Source organism: Durio zibethinus, chromosome 15 (genome assembly GCF_047325235.1).
Source record: "Durio zibethinus cultivar Kanyao isolate XHJ-2024 chromosome 15, ASM4732523v1, whole genome shotgun sequence".
NCBI lineage: Eukaryota > Viridiplantae > Streptophyta > Magnoliopsida > Malvales > Malvaceae > Durio > Durio zibethinus.
In genome coordinates this window covers 7,435,239-7,457,378 of record NC_143176.1, presented here as the reverse complement: position 1 = coordinate 7,457,378, position 22,140 = coordinate 7,435,239, and the positions used below count along the sequence as shown (strand labels likewise).

General features: G+C 32.0%; 1 protein-coding gene and 1 pseudogene across 1 annotated transcript; one reads left to right on the top strand and one right to left on the bottom strand.

Moving 5' to 3' along the window:
* The first annotated feature begins 3,503 nt into the window (after window positions 1-3,503).
* LOC111301960 (uncharacterized) lies at window positions 3,504-5,254 on the top strand (annotated as a pseudogene).
* A 7,073-nt stretch (window positions 5,255-12,327) lies between these two features.
* Window positions 12,328-20,151, bottom strand: LOC111301716 (P-loop containing nucleoside triphosphate hydrolases superfamily protein). The gene is made up of 9 exons (XM_022897599.2): window positions 19,445-20,151; window positions 18,556-18,770; window positions 17,778-17,928; window positions 16,962-17,153; window positions 15,375-15,537; window positions 15,032-15,261; window positions 14,414-14,590; window positions 14,201-14,323; window positions 12,328-12,973 (listed from the first exon to the last, which is right to left on the bottom strand). Exons 1-9 carry the CDS (start codon window positions 19,850-19,852, stop codon window positions 12,674-12,676), a joined length of 1,959 nt encoding a protein of 652 aa, XP_022753334.1. The 5' UTR covers window positions 19,853-20,151; the 3' UTR covers window positions 12,328-12,673.
* Between the last annotated feature and the right edge of the window lie 1,989 nt (window positions 20,152-22,140).

Sequence of the window (22,140 nt, the reverse complement as noted above, 5' to 3'; positions counted from 1 at the left end):
TGTATTATTATTTAAAGTAAAATTGAGCATAATGCCTTAAAATTTCTTAACCTAAAACCTCTAGAAAAAAATTCTTTAACCAAAAAATTATTCTAATTGTTTTTTTTTTTTTTGGTTGTTTTTATTTTTCCTGTGTTATGTTGTCGATTGTTGTTGGATTTTCAAAATTTCTCCAAATCAATCTTTCTAAAAAACTTTCATATTTTCCTTTTTTTATTTTTGATATTTTCCTTTTTGCTTACTTTAACTTATTGACTTTCATCGACTAAATAATAAAAATAAATAAAGAAAATAATAAATAATAAATAAAATACTTTTGGATCATTAAATTTGGACTTAAAATATAATTTTGGAATTAAAACCCAATAGATCCAAAAATGATTTTAGAACCCAATATAGAGATGAAAGTCGAAGCCCATTTAATATCGAAAAAATTTTCGGACAAAATGAGATGTCTACAATTACTTTTAGAGTGTATTTGATTTGAGGGAATCCACAATTTTTTTTTTTTGAAATCTTGATGGTGGATGTATGTATCTCACATTTGGTTAAGGATAATCCGATTATCAAAGAAAATGTTAGATTTCTAACAGTATCCAAAGTTCTGATCTATCTTTCCCTATGATATTTTAGGATTTCAATGGAGAAAAATTATCTTATTTTCAAATTTAATCTGAATAAAAAATTGATCACATATTCGTTACCCTTTTAAAAAGCAAATATAAAATGCCTTTGTAGCTTTTTTTTTTTTTAATTTATCTTATTTATAATTTATGTTGCAATCAAGGTGTTTCTTTCTTAAAATATCAATTGTCAATTAAGAGGTTTCAAAGAATAAATGCCTTGATTGATATATTCATAAGGTAAATAGAATCGTATTTCATTCTCCGCATGTAAAAACTAAATTATTTAGGAGTTTCCTTCTTATTAAAACTTTGGAAATTATTACCTGATTTTCAGCCCTATAAAATCCCATACCATATCACCTGCAAATTTTGCTGGAATTCGGTTGCCATGTTTAGCATGTCCCATCCTATCCATATGGCAACTCATATGTGCATTGCATTGGGATAATACCCAAAATTAAAATAACATTTTAATTTTTTATTACATATGAAATTAAGATTATAAATTTTTATATTATTATAATAATTTTGACATAATAAAAAATATTTTTGTTAACTTAGTAATCTATAAAAAAAAATTTGGAGAAGATTAAGTTGTTAACCACCAGCCACTAGGTGTTTGCTTTTTTGCTTGTTCAAAAATTTTACCTTTTCAGTTGCTCTATCTATTACACGGGTTGTGTAATTTTGCCTTGCCATTCTTCCTCGGATTGGCATAGCTTGTCACAGCATAATTTAATTACTCTCCCTAAAACCTATTTATTTTAAATGAAGACGAGAATAAGATATTCTATAATGAAGTCTTGTCAATTGAGGAGAGAAAAAATTTATAATGAATCATATGATTAAATCCCTTATTTGATAAGTAACCAAGGTGTTTCAAACAATAAACGTCATATTTACTAAAAGCTTTCAACCAATTATGGCGTTCACTGTCTAAAATGCCTTAATTGACTTGAGCAAATTATGTGTTCAACCCCAGAAACGCTTTAATTGATTATGTGTTCAAAATATTATGAAATGTATCAATTAAGGTGTATCAATTAAAATGTTTAAGTAACAAATGTCTTAATTATTGATGTTTTAAATAATATAAAATTATCAAATAAGTCATTCATGTTAACAAATGCCTTATTTGATGTTATATAAATTATAGAAGTAATAATTAAGGTGATCATATAAACCAAACGCCCTTAATCGATGATTTTTATAAATTAAAACAACAATAAACTAAAATATTTGTTTTCTTTTGTTGCTAAAGGTATTATTTATCATTTGGGTATTTATTATTAATAAAATAAAATGAAAGATTGCCTTAAGCTTGTCAAGAATATTATAGTAATTATATAAGAATTAATAAATGTAAATTTTCTTTAATCAAACGAGTGAATTTAAATACGAGATACCTATAATATCAAACAAAACCATTAGTATCACACTTTTTTTTCAGAATCTAAAATTTTATGAACTAAATGCCCCTATTATTGAATGTGTATCTAGGTTTGTTGAGTTTGTTGATTATAGGTTTTTTTTATCTAACTTCTATGTTTTTGTCATTTTTTAAAGTTTTATATATATATTTATTTATATTTCAAAAATGTTGAAAATAGAAATTAAAAAAATTCAAAAATCAAAATCAAAATAAATAAATAAATAAATAAAGATAAAGAAAATATATAATTAAGTTTATATTGTGCTTATAATCTAATTTGATATTAACTCAATTTATCATCTTAAGTCTAATTAATAAGTCAAATAATCTAAAAAATTTATCTAAATATGAAAAAAATATCATGGTTGAATTAATAATTTATATTTTTTATGTGTTATTTTAGGTTAAATCTTAAATTCAATAATAATTTATGTATAAGGATCAAATTTAAACATTTATTAAAGTAGAAGAACTAATTTTATTATTTAATTAAAGTATAAAAAATGTGTACAATTTGTAAAAAACTGACATGAAAAAATATTGATAAGTCAAAAAATTTTACTACATCATTTTCTTTAACTACATGATCTTAAACATTAGCAAAATCTGCTAAAATCAACTATCACCTTATAAAAGTTAAAATATCACATTATAAAAATTAAAATATCATGTTATTAATTTTAATGAAAAAAAATTTATCAATTAATAATTTGATTAAATTTAATAATTAATTAAAATATAAGAATTTAATTTAAATACATTAAAATAAAAAGATTAATTTCATTATTTAACTAAAGTTAAGAGATTTAGTGTATAATTTGACCTTTCTTTTGTGTTAATTCTTAGAGCGGAGGAAAAGGTCTCAAGTAAGGGTATAAATAATACATTAGTACTCGTAAGTTATTCGAGTTTGATTCGAATAAAACTCAAATTCAATTCGATTATTATCGAGTCGAGCTCGAGCTCAAGTAGCTCAACTTATCGATCGAACTGAGTTCGAGTATTCTTATACTCAATTCGAGTGGCTCGCGAGCTTAATCAAACTTTTATATTTAAATTTTTTTTATTATTTTAATTAATAAAATATCTCGAATTCGAGCTCAAACTCAAATACAAATAATCGAGCTCTTATCGAGTATAAAAATCGAGCTTATTTTTACATATTTTTAAGCTTAATCGAAGGAGTTCAAATAATTCGAATTCGATTACGAATCGAGTTCGAGTTAAAAAAATAAAACCAATCGAGTTCGAATCGAATATTGAGCCGCGAATTAGAAGTCGAACTCAAACTTCTCATTGTATCGACTTGATTCGACTCGATTACACCTCTAATCTCGAGACGAATTTCAACTCTGAAAGAGAGTGACAGTCTAAGAGATGAGTTATGCACGACCTGGAGAGAGCGAGGGAAAAGAAAAAAATGTTTAAGGGTATTGCCACGTCAGATGGAACAAATTTTTTGGTACTACCCTTTATACAATTGGGCTAATATGTGGCTGAACGTTTCTCTTGGGCAGCTGGGCAAGCAAGATTCAGTGGTGGGCTGGTGGCCTTTGTTTTGGAAATGATTTTGAGAAGCTTAAGCTTGCGGCATTCTCCAAGACATGGCCAACTGGTGCGGCTCCTGGTGGCATCAAGTGTCATGCTGCGACATTATACCATGCTTTAGCTGCTAAGGGGCATGAAATTCATGTTTTCGCTGTGCCTTCCGATAGAAAGCCACAGCTCGACCACCATGATGGCAATCTTCATGTATATTTTGCAGCCAATGATCATGGTTCAGTCAATTGTTCTTTTAGCGTTTGAGATATTTAACACGATAAAACGCCAATGGAGCATTTGATTATGTGCATACTGAGCGTTTCGCTGCCTCGTTGGCGTGCGAAATCGGTGCCTATAATGTGACTGTAACTTGGCATGGGATTTGGTATGAAATTATGCACTCAAAGTTTTTTGAAGAGCTTGTTTTGAATTCACAGGATGTTTTGCCAAGACCAGTTGGAGGGCTTCAGGAAGCAATGCCAGGACTAATCGATGAGACCAGTTTCTTTCCAAGTTATACACAACATATATGTATAAGCAAAGCAAGAGTGCTGGTGAGGTACTAGTCAACATCTATGGGCTCCCCCAATGACATGTCCATGTGATCCTAGTTGGGGTTGATGAGACAAAATTTCTTCATTAATATCCAGAACGCGGTGCGTGGCGCGGGAAAAAGAATGGTATCCCCGAAAATGTAAGCCTGATGACGGGGGTTGTCAGAGACAAAGTGCATCTACTTCTGTACAAAGCCTTCTCAAGTGGTAAAGAGAGTGAACTTCTCTCTTTGTTATTTGAATTCAAATTTGCTAAGAAATTAAAAAAAAAAAAATATTTTATGAATTTTTTATACTCAACATAGATAAATCTACTTGAATAAGTCCGAAAAAATAAATACTAGGCGAATCCTCGTAACCTTTAGTTGCTAAATTAAAAAAAAAAAAAAGATATGCTGGTGTATTTCAGCTTGTAGCAGGATCTGGTCCTAGGGGAAAAAGGTATGCGGAATTAGGCCCAAAATGTGAATGGTTTTAGGCCTGTTGGAGCCTTCAGAGCTGTCCGAATTCTACAATTCCCTCAATTTGTTTGTGAACCCAACTTGAGGCCTCAAGGGCTCCATGTTACCGTGATTGAAGAAATGCATTGCCGGAAACCAGTTTCGGCCCCAATAATCCTAGAATAATTGGCACATAGTCACCCATTGTAGAGTCTTTTGTCAAAGCCCTGAAGCCAGTTAAAAGAGATGGGCCTGAAATGATGCAGACGAAGGGTATTTGCTTGCAGGGAATATGCATTGCCAATGCTGCCAGTATGAAAGGTGTTTTTTTTTTCCTCCGCATGAAGAATTCTAGATTCTATCAGTACCCTCTTCCCACAGATTGTTAGAAACATTTTTTCTTAACCTTTTTATTTTTCTCAAATTCATGTTGGTATATGAAGATCTAATATACTATACAATCTGTATTTATTAATTTGCTTATACTCCAATCTGTCCTCGCGGAATCATTTCAGAAATAAAACTTATTATCGGCAGGAAAGTTCAGATGGATAAATTATTAGGTGAAGTTCAAGCTTGATCAATTTTCATACTATTCCAATTGTGAGAAACTATATGGGTTACCAATGGGTGGTTGGTTCAAGGTGAAAAAGAAAGTGTGATCCTTTCTTGTCTAGATTCGAATTTATTCAGAAATTGTGAGAAGATAAATTTTTATAAATTCGCTAAACTCGACATAAATGAGATTTTTTTAAACCGACCTGAAAAAAAAAAATACAGGTCAAATCCCAAAAACCATTGCTGCATAAACAAAATTTATTATCTTCAACTAGAATCATAGAAAACATTTTGGAAGTTATGAAGTAACAATACTAGGTATATGCTGAGCTCGTTTCTGATGGGATTCTCTTATAAACTAAACTATAAACTTTGACACAATTTTGTCTCAGGAATCTCATTAGGAATCATTTTGATTTTCTGGCTTACAAATCAATGAAGGTCCTGTCCATTTTTGGCGTGGCGGCATAGAATTTCTTGATCATACTCTGCTACCAAGCTATCTATTCTGTTTTCTGAGATGAACCGACAGTTCCTGATTCGAGATTGTTAACGAATGGTAATAATGTCAACATTTCATTAGAATGGAGCTTGTGAAAAATATTTGATTCCATCATTAATCGGATAGATATAGACATTCATCTTATCTTCGGCAAAGCTTTTATTTTTCTACCTCAGGCAGCAACATGTAGACAGGGTATTTTTAGACACAATACGGTGATATTATAATAAATAATTAAAAAAAAACGAAAATCACACTGTTTATAATTTTAGCGAAAATTATATAGATTTGAAAAAAATAAAAAAAAATCATATTTTGCATATTGATACAAATTATAATGTGATAATTTTTATATTTACACATTTATAATATAGAATAAATACAGAAACACGAATTATTAGATTTTATGTCCAAGTTAGTACGGAAAATTAAAACCTGTGTGAATCTTCTGATATATTCAACGTTTAGATAAGAAGTATCGATCAGCTAACTTTGTAACATTCAGCCTTTGCAATCACCAAAGATCTCACTGTTGTGAGTAGGATTGTAAATGATACATTAGTATTCGTAAGCTACTCAGATTCGATTTGAAGAAAACTCAAATTTGGTTCGATTATTATCGAGTCGAGCTCGAGCTCGAGTAGCTCGACTTATCGATCGAGCTGAATTCAAGTATTCTTATATCCGACTTGAGTAGCTCGCGAGCCTAATTGAGCTTTTATATTTAAATAATTTTTATTATTTTAATTAATAAAATATTTTGAGTCCGAGTTTGAATTCGAACATAAATAATCGAACTCTTATAGAGTATATGAATCGAGCTTATTTTTACATATTAATTGAGCGAGCTCGAATTCGATCACGAATCAAGCTCGAGCTTGAAAAATAAAACTCGATCGAGCTCAAACAGAGTATCGAACTCCGAGTTATGAGTCGAGTTCGAGCTCGAACTTCTCACTATTCGACTCGATTCGACTCGATTACACCCTAGTTGTGAGACACCCTAAATGATAAACTATAGATCGATTAAAGACTGTTTTGGCAGTTAGTGAAGGCCTGCGGATGATCATGCTAAGTAGATTCTTGAAAGCAACATATACTTCAAATGGCATTTGCCAATCTAATCTGAACTTTCGCTTTCTCAATTAAACAAATACATAATATTGTCTAATATATCTACAACTGCAAAATGTGATGCCTAATAAGTTTTTTTTTTTTTTTTTTGAGGTAATCAAGTTTTGAACCCTTAATCAATACCAAACTTAAAATCCAACATTCTATCAATACAACAAATGTTTGTTGACGATGCCTAGCTCAATATTTGATGAAGATAGTCTGGTGAAAGTATTCATAATGAAAATTGAGTACTGCTGCTAATTGCTGCTAGGAATACTTAAAGAAAATCATGAATATGTTAAACTCAAGTTTCAAAAAAAAAAAAATCATAGAGCTTAAATTAATCAAAGATACAGAGCTGGCTACTCACAGGTTGTTTGCTGGATACTGCTTATGTCACGGGTCGAGATTTAAGCTTCGAATCCGCGCGGCTTCGGGACCCGGTCATGCACTCATTCGGCGTCCGAGATCAGTCTTTCTGCCACGGTTCACACCCTTGTGAGGTATTGTCCGCTCTGGACTTCCTGGCCTCACGGTTTTGTAAGAAAGAGATGGTGTGAACCCTTATATACCCCAGTGACCCTCCTATTATGTTTGATGTGGGATTCAGGACTCCTCTTTAGGTCCGTGATATTCTCCCGCACCTAACCTCGTGACGCCCTCATCACGTAGGCTGGCCACCCTGCCTACCTCCCTCGAGGTGCTTGGCTTTGATCGAACGGTTTAAGGCTGGCTCTGATACCACTTGTCACAGGTCGAGACTTAAGCTCCGAACCCGCGCGGCTCCGGGACCCGGGCATGCACTCATCCGGCGTCTTAGATTAGCCTTCCTGTCACGATTCACACCCTTGTGAGGTATTGTCCGCTCTGGCCCCCCTGACCTCACGATTTTATCCTACAAAAAGCGTTTCACAAGGAAGAGATGGAGTGAACCCTTATATACCCCAGTGACCCTCCTATTATGTTCGATGTAGGATTCATGACTCCTCTTTAGGTCCGTGACACTTACACCAAAAGAAAAACAAAAAAGAATAAAAAGCCTTATTTTACCTGGACTCGACAAGCTTGCAAATATCCTTAAGTAGGAGGAGCTTACTTTATTATTATTTCTTTTATGAAAAAAATTATAATTTGAGAATAAAATAAAAAAATTATAAGTATTAAGATTTGACGTTAGATTTATTGGATGACATATTTTAAGAATGATTATATTAACCTGAGTTGAACTCAAGTTTATTATTGTTATTAATTTTGGTACACAAGGAAAATTATTTCAGTTCAAACCTTATTTCTACTCAAAAAGTAAATAATAATAATAATAAAAAACTACCTTTCCCTTACTATACCAGAGGAATGAACTAATTCTTCATGCAACATTCATACCGAAACAAGCAAGGAATTTGATGTATCCTCTATGGGGTTTATTAGGCAAATAAATAACTAAGATCATGTTTCGCATATAGGATAATTGATAAAATAGGATGATAATTATCATATGTCATGTTTAGTTTGTATGTAAACAAATGGATATAATTGTAAAGAGAATTAATTATCTTCTTAATATAAGATGATTTAATCTTTCCTACTACCAGAAAATAGAGCATCATCGGTGGAATTTTACTGATAGAATTTTTCCATTGGTGATTATTGACAAGAAACCAACGGAACATAATTGAAAAAGAATTTGAGCATCATTGTCAGAATATCGATACAATTTACTGATGGATTTAATTTCGTTGGTAATCTATCATCTATGCTTCGTTACTCTCAAATACAAAAACAAATTGATAAGTTGAGAATTGAGCTGAGGGCTGAGCTTAAATCTTTCATGGATCTGATGATGTAGTTAATAGGGTCTGAATAATTTTTGCCAATACAATCTTTTAAACTTGATGATGACAACAGAGATTCTGTATTAAGAGATGCAGTAGCACAATGACATTTTTTTCAGGATTTATATGATGTGTTTTATAGATATTGTTGATGTTTTGTGAATGTTATAGATATTTTATGGATGTTAAGGATGTTATGGATGTCATGAATAATTTGAATTGTTTTTAAATTTATAATGTGGATTTGATATTAATTAATAATAATAAAATTTTTACATAATTACACATGTTTTAATTGTAATTTATAGATTTCTTAAATAATTATAGATGAAATTAATCAAATTATTAATAAAATTATAATTTTACCGAAGATTTACCAACGAAATTAATGCCATTATTGACGGATTACCGATCGATTATCGACGGAATTATCGACGAAAAGCACACTTTAGTGATAGATTATCAACTAATTATTGATGGAATATCGATGGATTACCAACGAATTTTATTGATGGATCATCGACAGATTTTACCGATAGAATACCAATACTTTTACCAATGGATTTTACCAACTAAATTATCGACAAAATTATTACTGATGGAATTTATGGATGAAAAATTTTATCGACAATTACAGATGGATTTTACATATGATCGACGAAATAATATTATCGACTTATTTATCACGACGAAAAATTCCATTAGTCATACTATTACTGACGAAAGATATGCTATTATCAATGGAAAATTTCGTTGGTAAAAGTCAATTTTTTTATAGTGTACAAAATGGAAAAAATTATTTTTAATTTATGAAATTGAACTTACATATTTTATTATACCTTTAAATATTACATCAATAATTTAAATTTTATAAGTTTTAAAAAAAGATAATTTTGATTAATATATAAAATTATCTTATATTAATTATTACGCACATCAAACACAAAATAGAATTACATTATTAAATATAATCTTATTCATAATATTATTTTATATTATCTTATCATAATTTTATGAATCAAACACACTCTAGACAAACATTATGCAATTCCCGACATCTACCTCAAAGCTTTTGACTTCTAGTGATGTTGAGGATCCGGTCCTCCGGGCGAGACCCTTTCAGGATCACCACTCAGAATCCTTCTGTAGTAGGCAATTTTGGATACATCATAACCAAGTTTCTCTAAGATAGTCCTGCCATCAATCTTTTTGGCCATGGTTGGGATACCATGAGAAGACCTGGCCTCAGAATTTCTCATTACAAGCAACAATACAACGACCATGAACAACAACAACAACCTCGTATTTGAAGCAGTAGCCATATTACTCTTTTGGCAATGGGAGAAGAAGTAAGTGATCGAGAAACTTGCCAAGCTTGATCGAGCGACTGAAAGCAACGTTCATCTTTTATAGTACTTAAGGAGAAACCTGTGCATGCCAGTGAGGCATGATTGAAATGACATTATCATAAAAAGTCCTCATTTATTCAGTATAAGACATATTGATATTGGAACATCTAGATAAAATTTGACAGAAAATGGTTTGTCTTCTATCCAGAACAGCTAATTTTCTGCTTTATTGACTCATCTCCATTACCTTAGACAATAAAAACATGATGTTCGTTTTTATCATAGATCTGGTTCTTCAAATGCATGTAAAATACGAAAAATTACAATATCAAATTTTTGTTGACACACTAAACACAAAACTTCTTTTTTTTTTTTTTTACCAAAAATTTTAAATCATATCGATATGATTTTTATTTATGTTTAAAATTGCCAAATGTACTTATTTGCACAGCAAAAGGTTGGGTTTCTTTCCCTTCACAAACAGCCAAAAGGCTGTTAATTTGGTGTGGCATCTCGAAATTCTAGGCATGACTCATTCTTATTCTCTAGTGCTTATCTTAAACTATTATTAGCATTATGACAGAATTGACTCAAAAGCTCACCAAGACAATACAACCTTTGATCGTTAGCTCATACTCCTTTGTCTGTTCCTACGCCTTTTTTCTCCAATATAGGGAATTTGAAAGTTGTCCTTATGCATGAATATGGAAAAAATAACTTCTTTAATCCATTTGTTGTTTTTTTTGGCCTTTTGCAAGCCGCCCCGCATGTATAATCCACTAACTAAGCTCTGTTTACTTCAAAACTTTAACATTTTGGGCTAGAAAATTCTTTTTTCTACATATCTTAAATCTATGTTACTCAGAACTCGGGTAAGGGTTCGATCCGGATATAAAAGTTTTCATGTATTAGGATCAGATTTTCATACGTATAATCGTTGATTATATGTATCGTACAAGTATTCTAAAAAAAAATGAAAAGTTGTAACAACGTAATTAGCTTGTCGGCTAAACCTGACATAGAATTGGGCGCAAGTGCTATCCCAAAACAAATACATAGAATTGATGGTAAACGTATATCAACATTATAATTTTGCAGGTCAAAATGGCAGGAAAAGTCAGGTGATATAATCCATTTTGCATTGAATTTCAGAATGTTTAAGGTAGGGTTTGAGAAGAGTTGTCTAAGGTATTGGATAGAATTTGGTTTTGGGAAATTAGTATGGATAGAATCACACATCAGCCTAACTTATCCCCATCGAAACAGATTATTGATTAAGACAGCATGTGGAATGTTACATGCATATATAAAGGTCCACAACTTCGATCTTCGATCTATACATATCACAACTTGTAAACTATACCCACGTTTAATGGTCAAGGTATAATCATGATGATGATTCAATGATGTTTAGATAATGAGTAGATCACAACAGTTGCACGCCTAATTAGGATTAATATGGCATATTATAGCCCTCAGAGTTATCTAGAGCTTCTAGTCGTGGCTTATATCCTGGGAGTATATTACATATAATAATTGTATTATAATTAATCAATTATAATTGAAAATTATTTAGAATCCACCAAAATATTATATAGAGTTCACATTTATAAGTAATGGATATATATATATATATATATAATTTTTTATTTTAATTGACTAATTATTGGATCGTAATAAAAAAATTATAGATGAAATATCCGTTTTTAATTTGACTTTCATGGTGTTTTAAAATATCAAAAGAAAATAAGAATCTAAAGCTTAACTGATCAAGTGGTTCATATAACTTCTAACATATGACATCCCATAAATCTAAAATTTAAATTTCAATATCTATAACTTATTTTTTTATTCTACACTACAATTTCCTTTGTATATATAAAAATTATATACTATACAAAGATCACTGATATATGGTGTAATTCGCATGTATATTTCATAGTAGATTGGAAAAGAATTAGACCAATACTATTGTATAAATATGTTTTCCTAACTCTCTTGACTATATAAGCAATTAAATTGAACAATTAGGATTGGAGATGAGTAACATTATTAGGTAAAGAAACTTTGAAGCATTGAAACTTTGTATAAAATGCAAGGACTATCTAATTATATATTGGATATCTACTTTGAAAGATAGATAGATCCTAGCTAGCTAGCATAAGCTTTATCTGTCCAATTACAAAAAATTCCATGACATCATCTTCCTCTCTTCTAGTCTTCATCTTATCCTCATGCTCTATAGTACATGGATTTATGTATATCTTGTTCTCATTCATAAATTGTTATTTTATCCAAAGAATTCGTAATATACTTGATTGACAGTATCAATATAAAAGCATTTAGTGTATAAATTGGTGCAACAAAAAGCTTCAGTTGTATACTATTGTTGATTCAATTCTCTTTGATTTTATTCCATCGAAAGAGGAAAAAAAAATCAACCCTGCAACTGTATTTCAATCATTTCGGGTTTTTTAAAGCTTATCTGAATGTAAAGTTACAAATTCTGGGGCCCAACATATGAGCAATCAAACAGCAGTTGGTGATCCTAATTTGCTGATACTGTTTGACAGAATTTTTATGCTAGAACATCCCACAGAAACCAGCAAAATCTAAAGCAATGCAACACAAGCCTCCATGATGAGAACTTTGTGAGGTTACTATATCAAAATTTACAACAATAAGATGCAGCAATGTTCTATGTTCAATACACTGATAATGGCTAATCAGGAAGAAGAGGTAACTTGTCCACGCTGTGCGGGGAACCATTTGCACCATAGCAGTCAAAATTGTCAAGCTTATTTCCATCAACAGTCTCATTAGAGTTTTTGTCCTCGTTCGTTATGAGATGAAAAGGGAGGATACGTAGACGGAAATCTGACCCTTTGGCAACTTTCTCTGACTGTAGTTGGTATTTCTGAATGAGCTCTATTTGTAAAGATAAAATGTGAGGTGGCCTTGAAAGCAGTTCCACAGGCTCCCCTTTTGGGATTACTACCTGTTCAATGGCTATTCTTGCTTCCTGCAATGTAGAAAACTAATTTAAGTAAAGCATTTGACAGGGAATCCAATGAACCGTGTAGTTACGATTCACAGTGCAAGTATTATAAGTATATAATGTCTGCAGCATATTTTACACAATTATATGTTGCTACAAAGTTTACTTTATCAATCATTAAGATCTTAACTTCCGCTCCCAAGTGACCAAACTAAATAATGTCCAACCATTTTATCTCTTTTTTATTTGTCTTTCTTTGAACTTTTTTTTCCCTTTTATTGTAGTTAGGGCATTCCATTAAGACAAAAAGAGAAAGAACAAGCTCATATAATGGAGGGTGTTTATTTCTGGGTGGATCTTTTTTCGAATAGAAGCCAAAGGCTTAAATTATAGGAGCTCTCTGACATCAATGGACTCACATTTAATATACCAGTTCATAAAGATCTAACATTTTAGAATATATCAGTATGCACCAAAGAGCAATGGTGAATACCAAACTGCAGAGCAACATATAAATGGTTAAGATATTTCTCTGTATCAGTTTAGACGTACAAACCCCATAAACTAAAAAAAGAAAAAAAAATCCTCCAGAAAAGCTGCTTCCCATGGCATTCTGGTTCTAAAATTAAACATAGCACTCAATCCCTCCATTTCTATATATTACACTAGAGCTGATATTATAGACTAGTCCTCTTTAAGAAATAAGAGTTCATGAAAATCATAGATCATGTTTTAAACCAAAAGTATAGCTTTCAGTAGAATAGAAAATACCATGATCATTTGAATCTTGCAAACATAAAGCATTGGCACAGCCATATACGAAATAATCTACATGCCACGTTTATATTTGAGCAATAAGGGGAGTAAAGTTGATAGGATGCTAAAGGGAAGTAGAGGCTGAAAATATGTTTCGAAATGACAAGGTTATAGAGTAGGGCAATTGGGAAGATTAATAAGGGTATCTTTGTTATAATAATAAGAAAAAAAGAAAGGATTTATTGGCCTTTCTCCATTGAAAATCAATTCCTCATTAACCTATTTGAAGGTTTCTTGCCAAATGATTTGTATACCTGCTCAAAAGTATTGCTCTGAATAAACCTGAATCACTAGCAAGGTTTAGAGCTTCTAGAACAAAGTTCTAATCACTTTCTTGCCACCATAACTACTCCACATGCAAAAATTATAATTTCTTTTAGAGAGAATAAACTTTTAACAAAACAGACAAAGTGGAAGAAAAACATTGGTCTTTACCTCTAAGGCATCAACCTTCTCCAAAATACTCATATCATCTTCTGATCCAGAATTCTTCAATCCATCTGGATAATCATCTTTTAATGCCTCTATGGCTTTTGTTACCTGCATCAATGAGCTTGTCTACAAGAAAAGATAAGAAAATAATGATTCACACCAGAACTTTTATGATGTGAAAGTACAACTGATTCTAACCAAGAAGAAGGCATTCACCTTTGCCACATAGACAGGTATGTCATGAGATTTAGCTGCAGCTTGAATCCCAGCGTTCTTTTTGAGCTTTGAATGCAGTGCAAGTAACACATCTGCCTCACTGATATTTTCAGTTATTCGAACTGCAGCGTCCATTTTCAACTTTTTAAGTCCTTGTATCACACTCGCCTCTGGTATCTAGAATAACTGCTCATTCTGTAAGTTTCATATGTAATACTTTCTCATTATTTATAACCACTGCAACTACTGACACTCAGAAGAAAGAGAGCTTTTAACTGAGACATTATATCTTCATGAATCTGATGACATTTGGTATCACATTAAATTTCATGTTCTATAAATATCTGAACACAAATAAGTAAATCAAATGTTAAAAATAATAAAATTGGTGGCTTCAAGAATATCATGCAGTCGCATCTATTGAGCATGAGTTAGAAGGTAGTTTAAGTTAACTTCATACCCAATAACATCTATGTCAAAGCTAAGTAAAAAACTAGGATTTAACTGAATATTACAGGTAAAATCAAATACTGAATACATAAGTTAACTTCTTGAATTCCCTAAACTCAATAAAAAATTATAATCAAAATGGCAATGTATGATGTCAATATGTCTTACCCCGTAGACGTACAATTGAAGTAAAGCCCTATCTTCCAATGAATCCTCAGCCATGTTTGAAGAAAGCTCAGAAGGGAACTGATTCTGGCCAATCTTCTCATTGCTAATCTCTAAAAGATCTCCAGCAACCACTGCACTCTTTTTGTCAGAGCTGATTTCAGTAAAAGTTTGTGAGGTCTCTTCCAGACCCTGAGAGTTCATCTTGTGGATTTCAATGCGTGGAAAACAACCTTCACCACAGAGACAGAATAAAATTCACAAATGCTACACCAACGTCTTAAGATATCCTGGATCACCCACTATGATCTTTCCAGGAAGGAACTAAATAAAAAAGGAAATGCACCTGAGAGAACAGCATCAACTGTTGCTTCAAGGCAACGGTGAACACGTAACTCAGTCTTAGAAACAATCTCCACACCACAACTAAATGTTGAAGGTCCTTTCCTCTCAAGCACAGTCTTCTGGACACCTCTCCTATTTGCCTCTTCATCCCCTAGAGTCACACTCTGAAAAACTATTTATTTAATGAAACTAGGACAAGTTATATTCCCAGACACAATCATGATTGAAGGAGTTTCTAATATTTCAAAACAAAATAATGAAAATATAAAAATATTTTTGCATTGATGAAATGAGAAAGAACAAAACTATAGCACTGTGGTTAGTAACCTAAATTCATGCTCAACTATAAAACAGCAGGCAAAGAACAAAATAATAAGCTCAATAGATAATAAGACCAATTGAAAAAACAGCTTTGCTTGCTTATCATTTTATACCCACATATTGAACTTAAGCATATAACAGCTATACTGTGGAAAGGTTTCACATGAGAATTTGTTACAAAATGATTCCTTATATGACGGCTATTCTTAACACTGCAACCCCTTTAATTAGAAGAAACAAGCATTTAATTAAAGATAAGACAGACACAGAAAGATGAGGCATTCTTTGAGGATAGAGGATATTGTAGGATACAACTTGGCATATGAAACTTCATGAGCGTCAGTACCTTACAGAGATGTTAATAAAGTTTGTCACATTGAAATGGAAAGAAAGAAGAAATCCTTCTCTCTCTTGTGCCTTGTTATCTCCTTAAACTGTTGCCTCATTTAATCATTTCAAGTGTTTCATTCCCCTATACCAAAATAGTATTTGTACTAGAAGATTATTTTACCATGCAACATTTCTATCATAAAGCCAAGAAAAGATTTGATTGTATGATAGGAAGGGCATCATGCTTATTGCTCAGGTAAAATGTCAAAATACCTGTTGGAAAATGTTGATAGTTTCCCTTCTCCTTTTTTTTTTTTTTTACGTTCATGTTTTTTGGATTCATGTTTTGCCTTTAGGAAAGACACAATATCTCTGCACTAACTTATAACCAGAATAGAATGAGTGACCATGAAATTTCATATTCAAGGCATAAGTTTTCCATGCAGCAAAAACAAATCTTAACAAGCTGTAGCATAAGACAAAAATTTAGTGAAGAGTTATCTTAAAACATCAGTCAAGAAAAGAAAACTTCCTAAATAAAATGTTATCTTTCCAAAAGTCAATGAACAGAGAAGTAAAATTATGATAAAGGATGGATGCAACAAGTTGAGTGAGGGGCTGAAATATAAATGTTACAAAGGTTTGAGATAATACAAGCACCAATCTCATATACCATATATCTTAATATAATGACTCAATCAACTACAGTGCATTCAATCAATCAACTCTAGCAACTACTGCAAAACCTTCAGTACTAAGACCATCAAGGCATCAACGCATCGTGCAGTTTATTTTATTTTATTTTATTTTAAAAATTTAACAGTATATCTGAAATTGACACCTGTACAAAGGATCTAGAAAGGCTTTGGGATAAAGATTCCAGCAACGCTGCATATGCAGTAAATGAAGAACACTGGTATTGATTCGACTATCTCACCTGTATTCCTCCAATAAGGATCTCCAGAGAAGGATTCATAATCAAATTCTCAATGGTTACTCCATGAGCAGTGGCAACTAGCTGAATTCCACGTTGTGCAATTGTGCTTGCAGCCATTGCCTCAAGTTTTGTCCCAATTTCATCAATCACAATAACTTGTGGCATATGATTTTCAACTGCTTCTATCAATACCTGCATTATATAAAATTGTAAAAATTTTGGGGACAAATGCATTTTTGAGTCCTGTTACCAAAGAGAAGTGGTAAAGGATAGGACTAACAAGGGGAAAACTAGAGGTGAAAAGTGAATTGATCTAAAGAAAAATTTTGAAGGGGTGGTAGATACAAAATGATTGGTTTTACATATGGGAATGCCATGCCATCTAAATTAACGCATATAGGCCTCTATAATTGCCAGGAATCCAACATCAATAAGTTTTACCAGAAAAGATTTATGCATTATGTTGGATGGAAGAGTGCTAATAATGGCACACATCATCTGGAGTCTAGACCACAAAATTTAATTCCCTCTAAAAATGTTTAGAACTGAGTTTTTGATCTAAGAATATGTTTTTGAACACAGCTGCAGAAAGTCTTACTTAACCAGGATGTAAAGCAGGAAAAGGAGCCTTAACTTGTAAAAGCTTATTTCCACGATGTAAAAGAAATCATTTAATAACCATAACATGTTTTGAAAGACATTTTTTCAGCTGCTAAATTTTATGCAAGTACACACCATAAGATCAACACAAATAGTCTTCTACAAGTAACCAGAGATGATAGATGAGAATTGAGACCATTTACTTCCAGCTCATACCTTATGTTGCATATCAGAGTCAGGGACTTGCATTCTCCTTGCATGACCAATTCCAGCATGTGGTATATCACCATCCCCGCCTATCTCATTGGAGGTGTCAACAATCATTACACGTTTCTTGTAGTCATTTGCAAGCATCCTTGCTATATCCCTGCCATTGGAAAGATTCCACAATAAGTAGCCAAAATTGCGGCTTTTGGAACAGCAGAGATAAAATAAATAAACCCTCAAAAAATTATATTCAACCAACAAAAGCATATAATTTACTGTTAAGACAAGTGGAGTGTACTTGACAGTGCATTTTGGCTCTTGCCAGTGCAAGTTCATTGGTTACACAAAACTTTGTCTGATAACACAAAAGAAGATGGGTTATCATTGACATAGAGTTTAAAACTGCTTAGCTAAAATGGGATTAAACATGTACTCTGAGTCAAAATATTTGAAAGTCATTGCTAATCTAATACTAATAATTTTGGACTAACAAGCTTAAAAGCACAAGTTCAAGTCTTGAGAGCAGCCACTGTTAGCAAAAATACTAAAGGACATGAACAATCCCACTTGACTCCTCTCACTAGTTCACTTCAGCAGTTATGAACATTTAACTAATTAAAGAATTTAGAGAATTCTATTGAGTAAAAAGAACTATCTCGGTAACTAGTTAGAGTTGAGTGTTTGACATACATGAATTCAACTTTGCAAGAAATTAAGAATAAGAATGGAGAAAGACAATTCTAGTCATGCAACCTTATCAAACAGATCGGAGATAGAAATGATGAACCTGATAATTGTTGTTTTCCCCACACCTGGAGGACCAATGAGCACCAAGGAAGCCCCATCTTGAACTAAATCTCTCAATAAATCAGCACTTCCAGATATTGCCCTACCAACACGACAAGTTAAACCAATAATTGTGCCTTTTCGATTCCTGATTGCACTAATTCGATGTAATGTTCGGCTGATGCCCGCTCGATTATCGATGGCAAAGTCACCAACCTGCAATTTTTTTGGTCCTAGTAAGCAGTAAATTGATTCCGCAATATAACAGTAATCCAAAAGCAAGGTATAATGCATGGTCTAGCAAATGAAAGGTCCTGCTTCAAGTAAGATTGTTAAAAGGATACATGCAAATTATGGGAAAAAAAAGGAGAAAACTGTGGTTACCACAATGAAAACATTGCGACTTGTGAGCCGTAAAATTTATCAACTTCATATATAGTCTCAACTCTAATGGCACTGCTAACATATCACTGAAATCACAGAAAAGAACACCAAGGATCCACGTTTCTATGAAGAATGCTTCAAAAGCAACCATATAATTCGAAATTATCATGCTTTTTACCATTCACTCTTACCTCAAAACTAAATGACCATTAACCTACCAAAACTTTCAAAATACTCCTAGGATGATTGACTGACAAGAACATATAGAAATACCCATCTTCTAAAATTTTATTCATTTTTCAACATCCAATTCAACAATAGAATAGAGATATTGTTTTATTTTCTCTCCCCCAATCATCACCCTCCGCTTCATTTCATTACGTTGATGAGTCATTCATTGTCGCACTTCAATAATAAAACAAAGAAGGGAAAAACCACTTAATTACCATCCAAAGGATTTAATCAAACATTTAGTATGCAAACAACCAAAGAAAATATTGATTCACCTGAGAAGTAGCATACTGAATATCCTGAACTGTGATTGGACAATCAGATAATACAAAATCCCCCGAAGGAAATCTAGCCAAGGGTTTCCTCCCTAAATCCATAACCACTTCAATCAATTCACGTAGCTCTTCATGTTCACCGATTCTATTTCTAATCTCCTCTGGCAACAGAGCCAAAAGACGGCCCAATTCCACGTCAAACTCATCCTCCAACGAAGAAGAAGAAAAAGCAGGGGATTTTATGGTACACCCAGAAATTCTGTTCGTGGAAATTTGAGGAAAAAGTTGGTTTTGATAGAAATTAAGAGGAAAAAACTGGGTTTTGAAGTGGGGTTTTAATAGAAAAGTTTTGGGTTTTATTTTGGTGATTAAAGGAGGTGAGTAGTGAAACAGAGAAAAACAGAACATTTGTTCACTTCTTTTGTTTTTCTTCTTTGGCGGGAAAAAGTAAAACTAGCAGAAGTTGCAGAATCTTTAAGGGTATTTATCATTTATTTCCTCTTTTTATCTCATTTCAATGAATTTTCATTATTTGTTCTGGTTTTGTAGGAAGAAAAATAAAAATGTGAGAATTTTTTTTAATGATAAACAGAGTAAAAAATATACCAACCACAAAATTTTCATTTTTTAAAAAATAATTTGAAAAAAAATGGACAAAAGAATAATTCCATTTATATGCTCTAGGGATTATATTATTCTAATGATTTAGGGTTTATGTGATTATGATAGTTTCATATATGAAGGAACTTTTCCTAACCACACAATAGGAATCCACGAAAGTTGGCCCTTGGCCTACAATATGGAACAAACCCATTTTAATTTACTAAAATTGGGCCTTGGCCAGTGCTTAAAATTAAAGGGGTTGACTTGAGCCACTCACAGACAACTTGGACTCAAGTTCAGTAGCATGCTTATTTAACAATCTGGTTGAGTTACCTTTACAAGTATTACACTCAAATATATGATAGTTTTGAACCTAGCTTATCTCACTTTATTCACGTAATTGAATGATATTTTGTTGATTTAGGGTTCAAATTCTAGCACCTTAAATTCTTTTTATTTTCAATGTCAAAGTTGTGATCACTTTTGTATAAAAATATATGATAGTTTTTGACAAAAAAAAGTTATAAACCAAACATGCTTAGTACTTAATACTAATACATTTTTGTGTGAAACTGTTGATAAATTAACTCATTGATAAGGTGTTTGTTTTTATTTAAGTGGTTTTATATTTAAGTAATACCATAAGATAAATTATTTCGATTGATAAAATGTTCGTTTCAATTTAAGTAGAACACGTTTAAGTAATTTTGTATTGCAAGTTAGAGCAACCTAGGATTAGGGTTGTTAACAATAAGGTTAATTCTTGAATTTAGGACTAACCAGAAGGTAAAGAAGCCTTCATTGGCCTTCTGTTTTTCTTAAGAAATGTATGCAGTTTGCACAATTGTTGCTCTCAAATGCAACTGATATTTATGGTAGCCATGTTTTCAAGAAAACTTGTTTCATTTCCCCTACACCATAAATTATGGTAGGGCATTATTATTGGAAAGTCATTTTCATCCTTCAAAACATTTCATTGTTGTATTTTGATTTCTTCATAGAAAACATGGTTTCCTTGTTCAAAGAATAATGACCCTTTTCTTTCTAAAACTTGTAAGAAAATTTATTATTTTCCTACTTGCCAAGCAGGTTTTCTTACCTGTCATAATCCTAATTTAGATTGTTACATGCAAATGACAACCTGGTATTTTCAAATTCTCCAGACACAAAAAGAAAAAAAAAATCCAAACCCCTTCGATATATAAATCCATGGTTGGTGATATGGACATGCACTGATTAGAGAGAGAAAATGAATATTGCTTGATAATTTCCGTTTCAGATTTTTCAGTACGAAAGTAAAAGGACTGAAAGCAATTAAGAAAGTTTGCTAAGCACTGACCTCATTGCTACGTGTTCATATTTTATATTTAATTTATCCATATTCACTATAATAAAAATAAAAAAATTTAAAAAACACATAATAATCATATGATTTATTGATAAAATATTAAATTTTAAATTTTAATAACTGTTTTTTACCAAAAAATGAAAGCGAGAAATATTTACATATATACATATATGATTCTTATATATATACTTGTACATATATACATATATGATTCTTCAAATTTTATCATTTGAGGCCTTCGAGGCATAATGTTTCATGTTAAAAATTAACTTAATATATATATATTTTTTGGCAAGAACTTGTTTCTCATAATGTTTGATGTCAACAATTAGCTTTCACTTTGTTCTGTAGAGCATATATAATTGTAAAAAAAAAATGTTGCAATTTGTAGAACCAAACTTTTCCAGCTCCATATTTATGATTTTGCTCAAGTTGTTACAGTCTTTCAAAGCAAAACACCAGACTTTCGGTGGGAAAAGGAGATAGGGAACACTCACGGCATGGAAAAGGGAGGAAATCTGTCACTGTTAATAGCAGCAAGCTGCAGGTTTATCCTAAGCCATGATAACATTCCATCTTAAAACCCGCAAATGAAGTAGTTAATGTGACGCTTTGGACATGATTTCACATCTCTTTCAATGACAATATTGGATCCCCACAAGTTGTGGATTCCAGGTTGTGAGGGGAGGGGTGGGTCAGAAACAATCGTTGCAAAAAAAAAAAAAAAACTAGAGAAATAGGGTAA

Coding starts and splice junctions, on each gene's coding strand:
- LOC111301716 (XM_022897599.2), bottom strand. CDS start 19,852: ATGTTCTGTTTTTCTCTGTTTCACTACTCACCTCCTTTAATCACCAAA. Junction 17,154..17,777: donor ACTCTGATATGCAACATAAG/GTATGAGCTGGA, acceptor TATATAATGCAG/GTATTGATAGAAGCAGTTGA. Junction 15,538..16,961: donor TCCTTATTGGAGGAATACAG/GTGAGATAGTCG, acceptor ATAGTTTTTCAG/AGTGTGACTCTAGGGGATGA.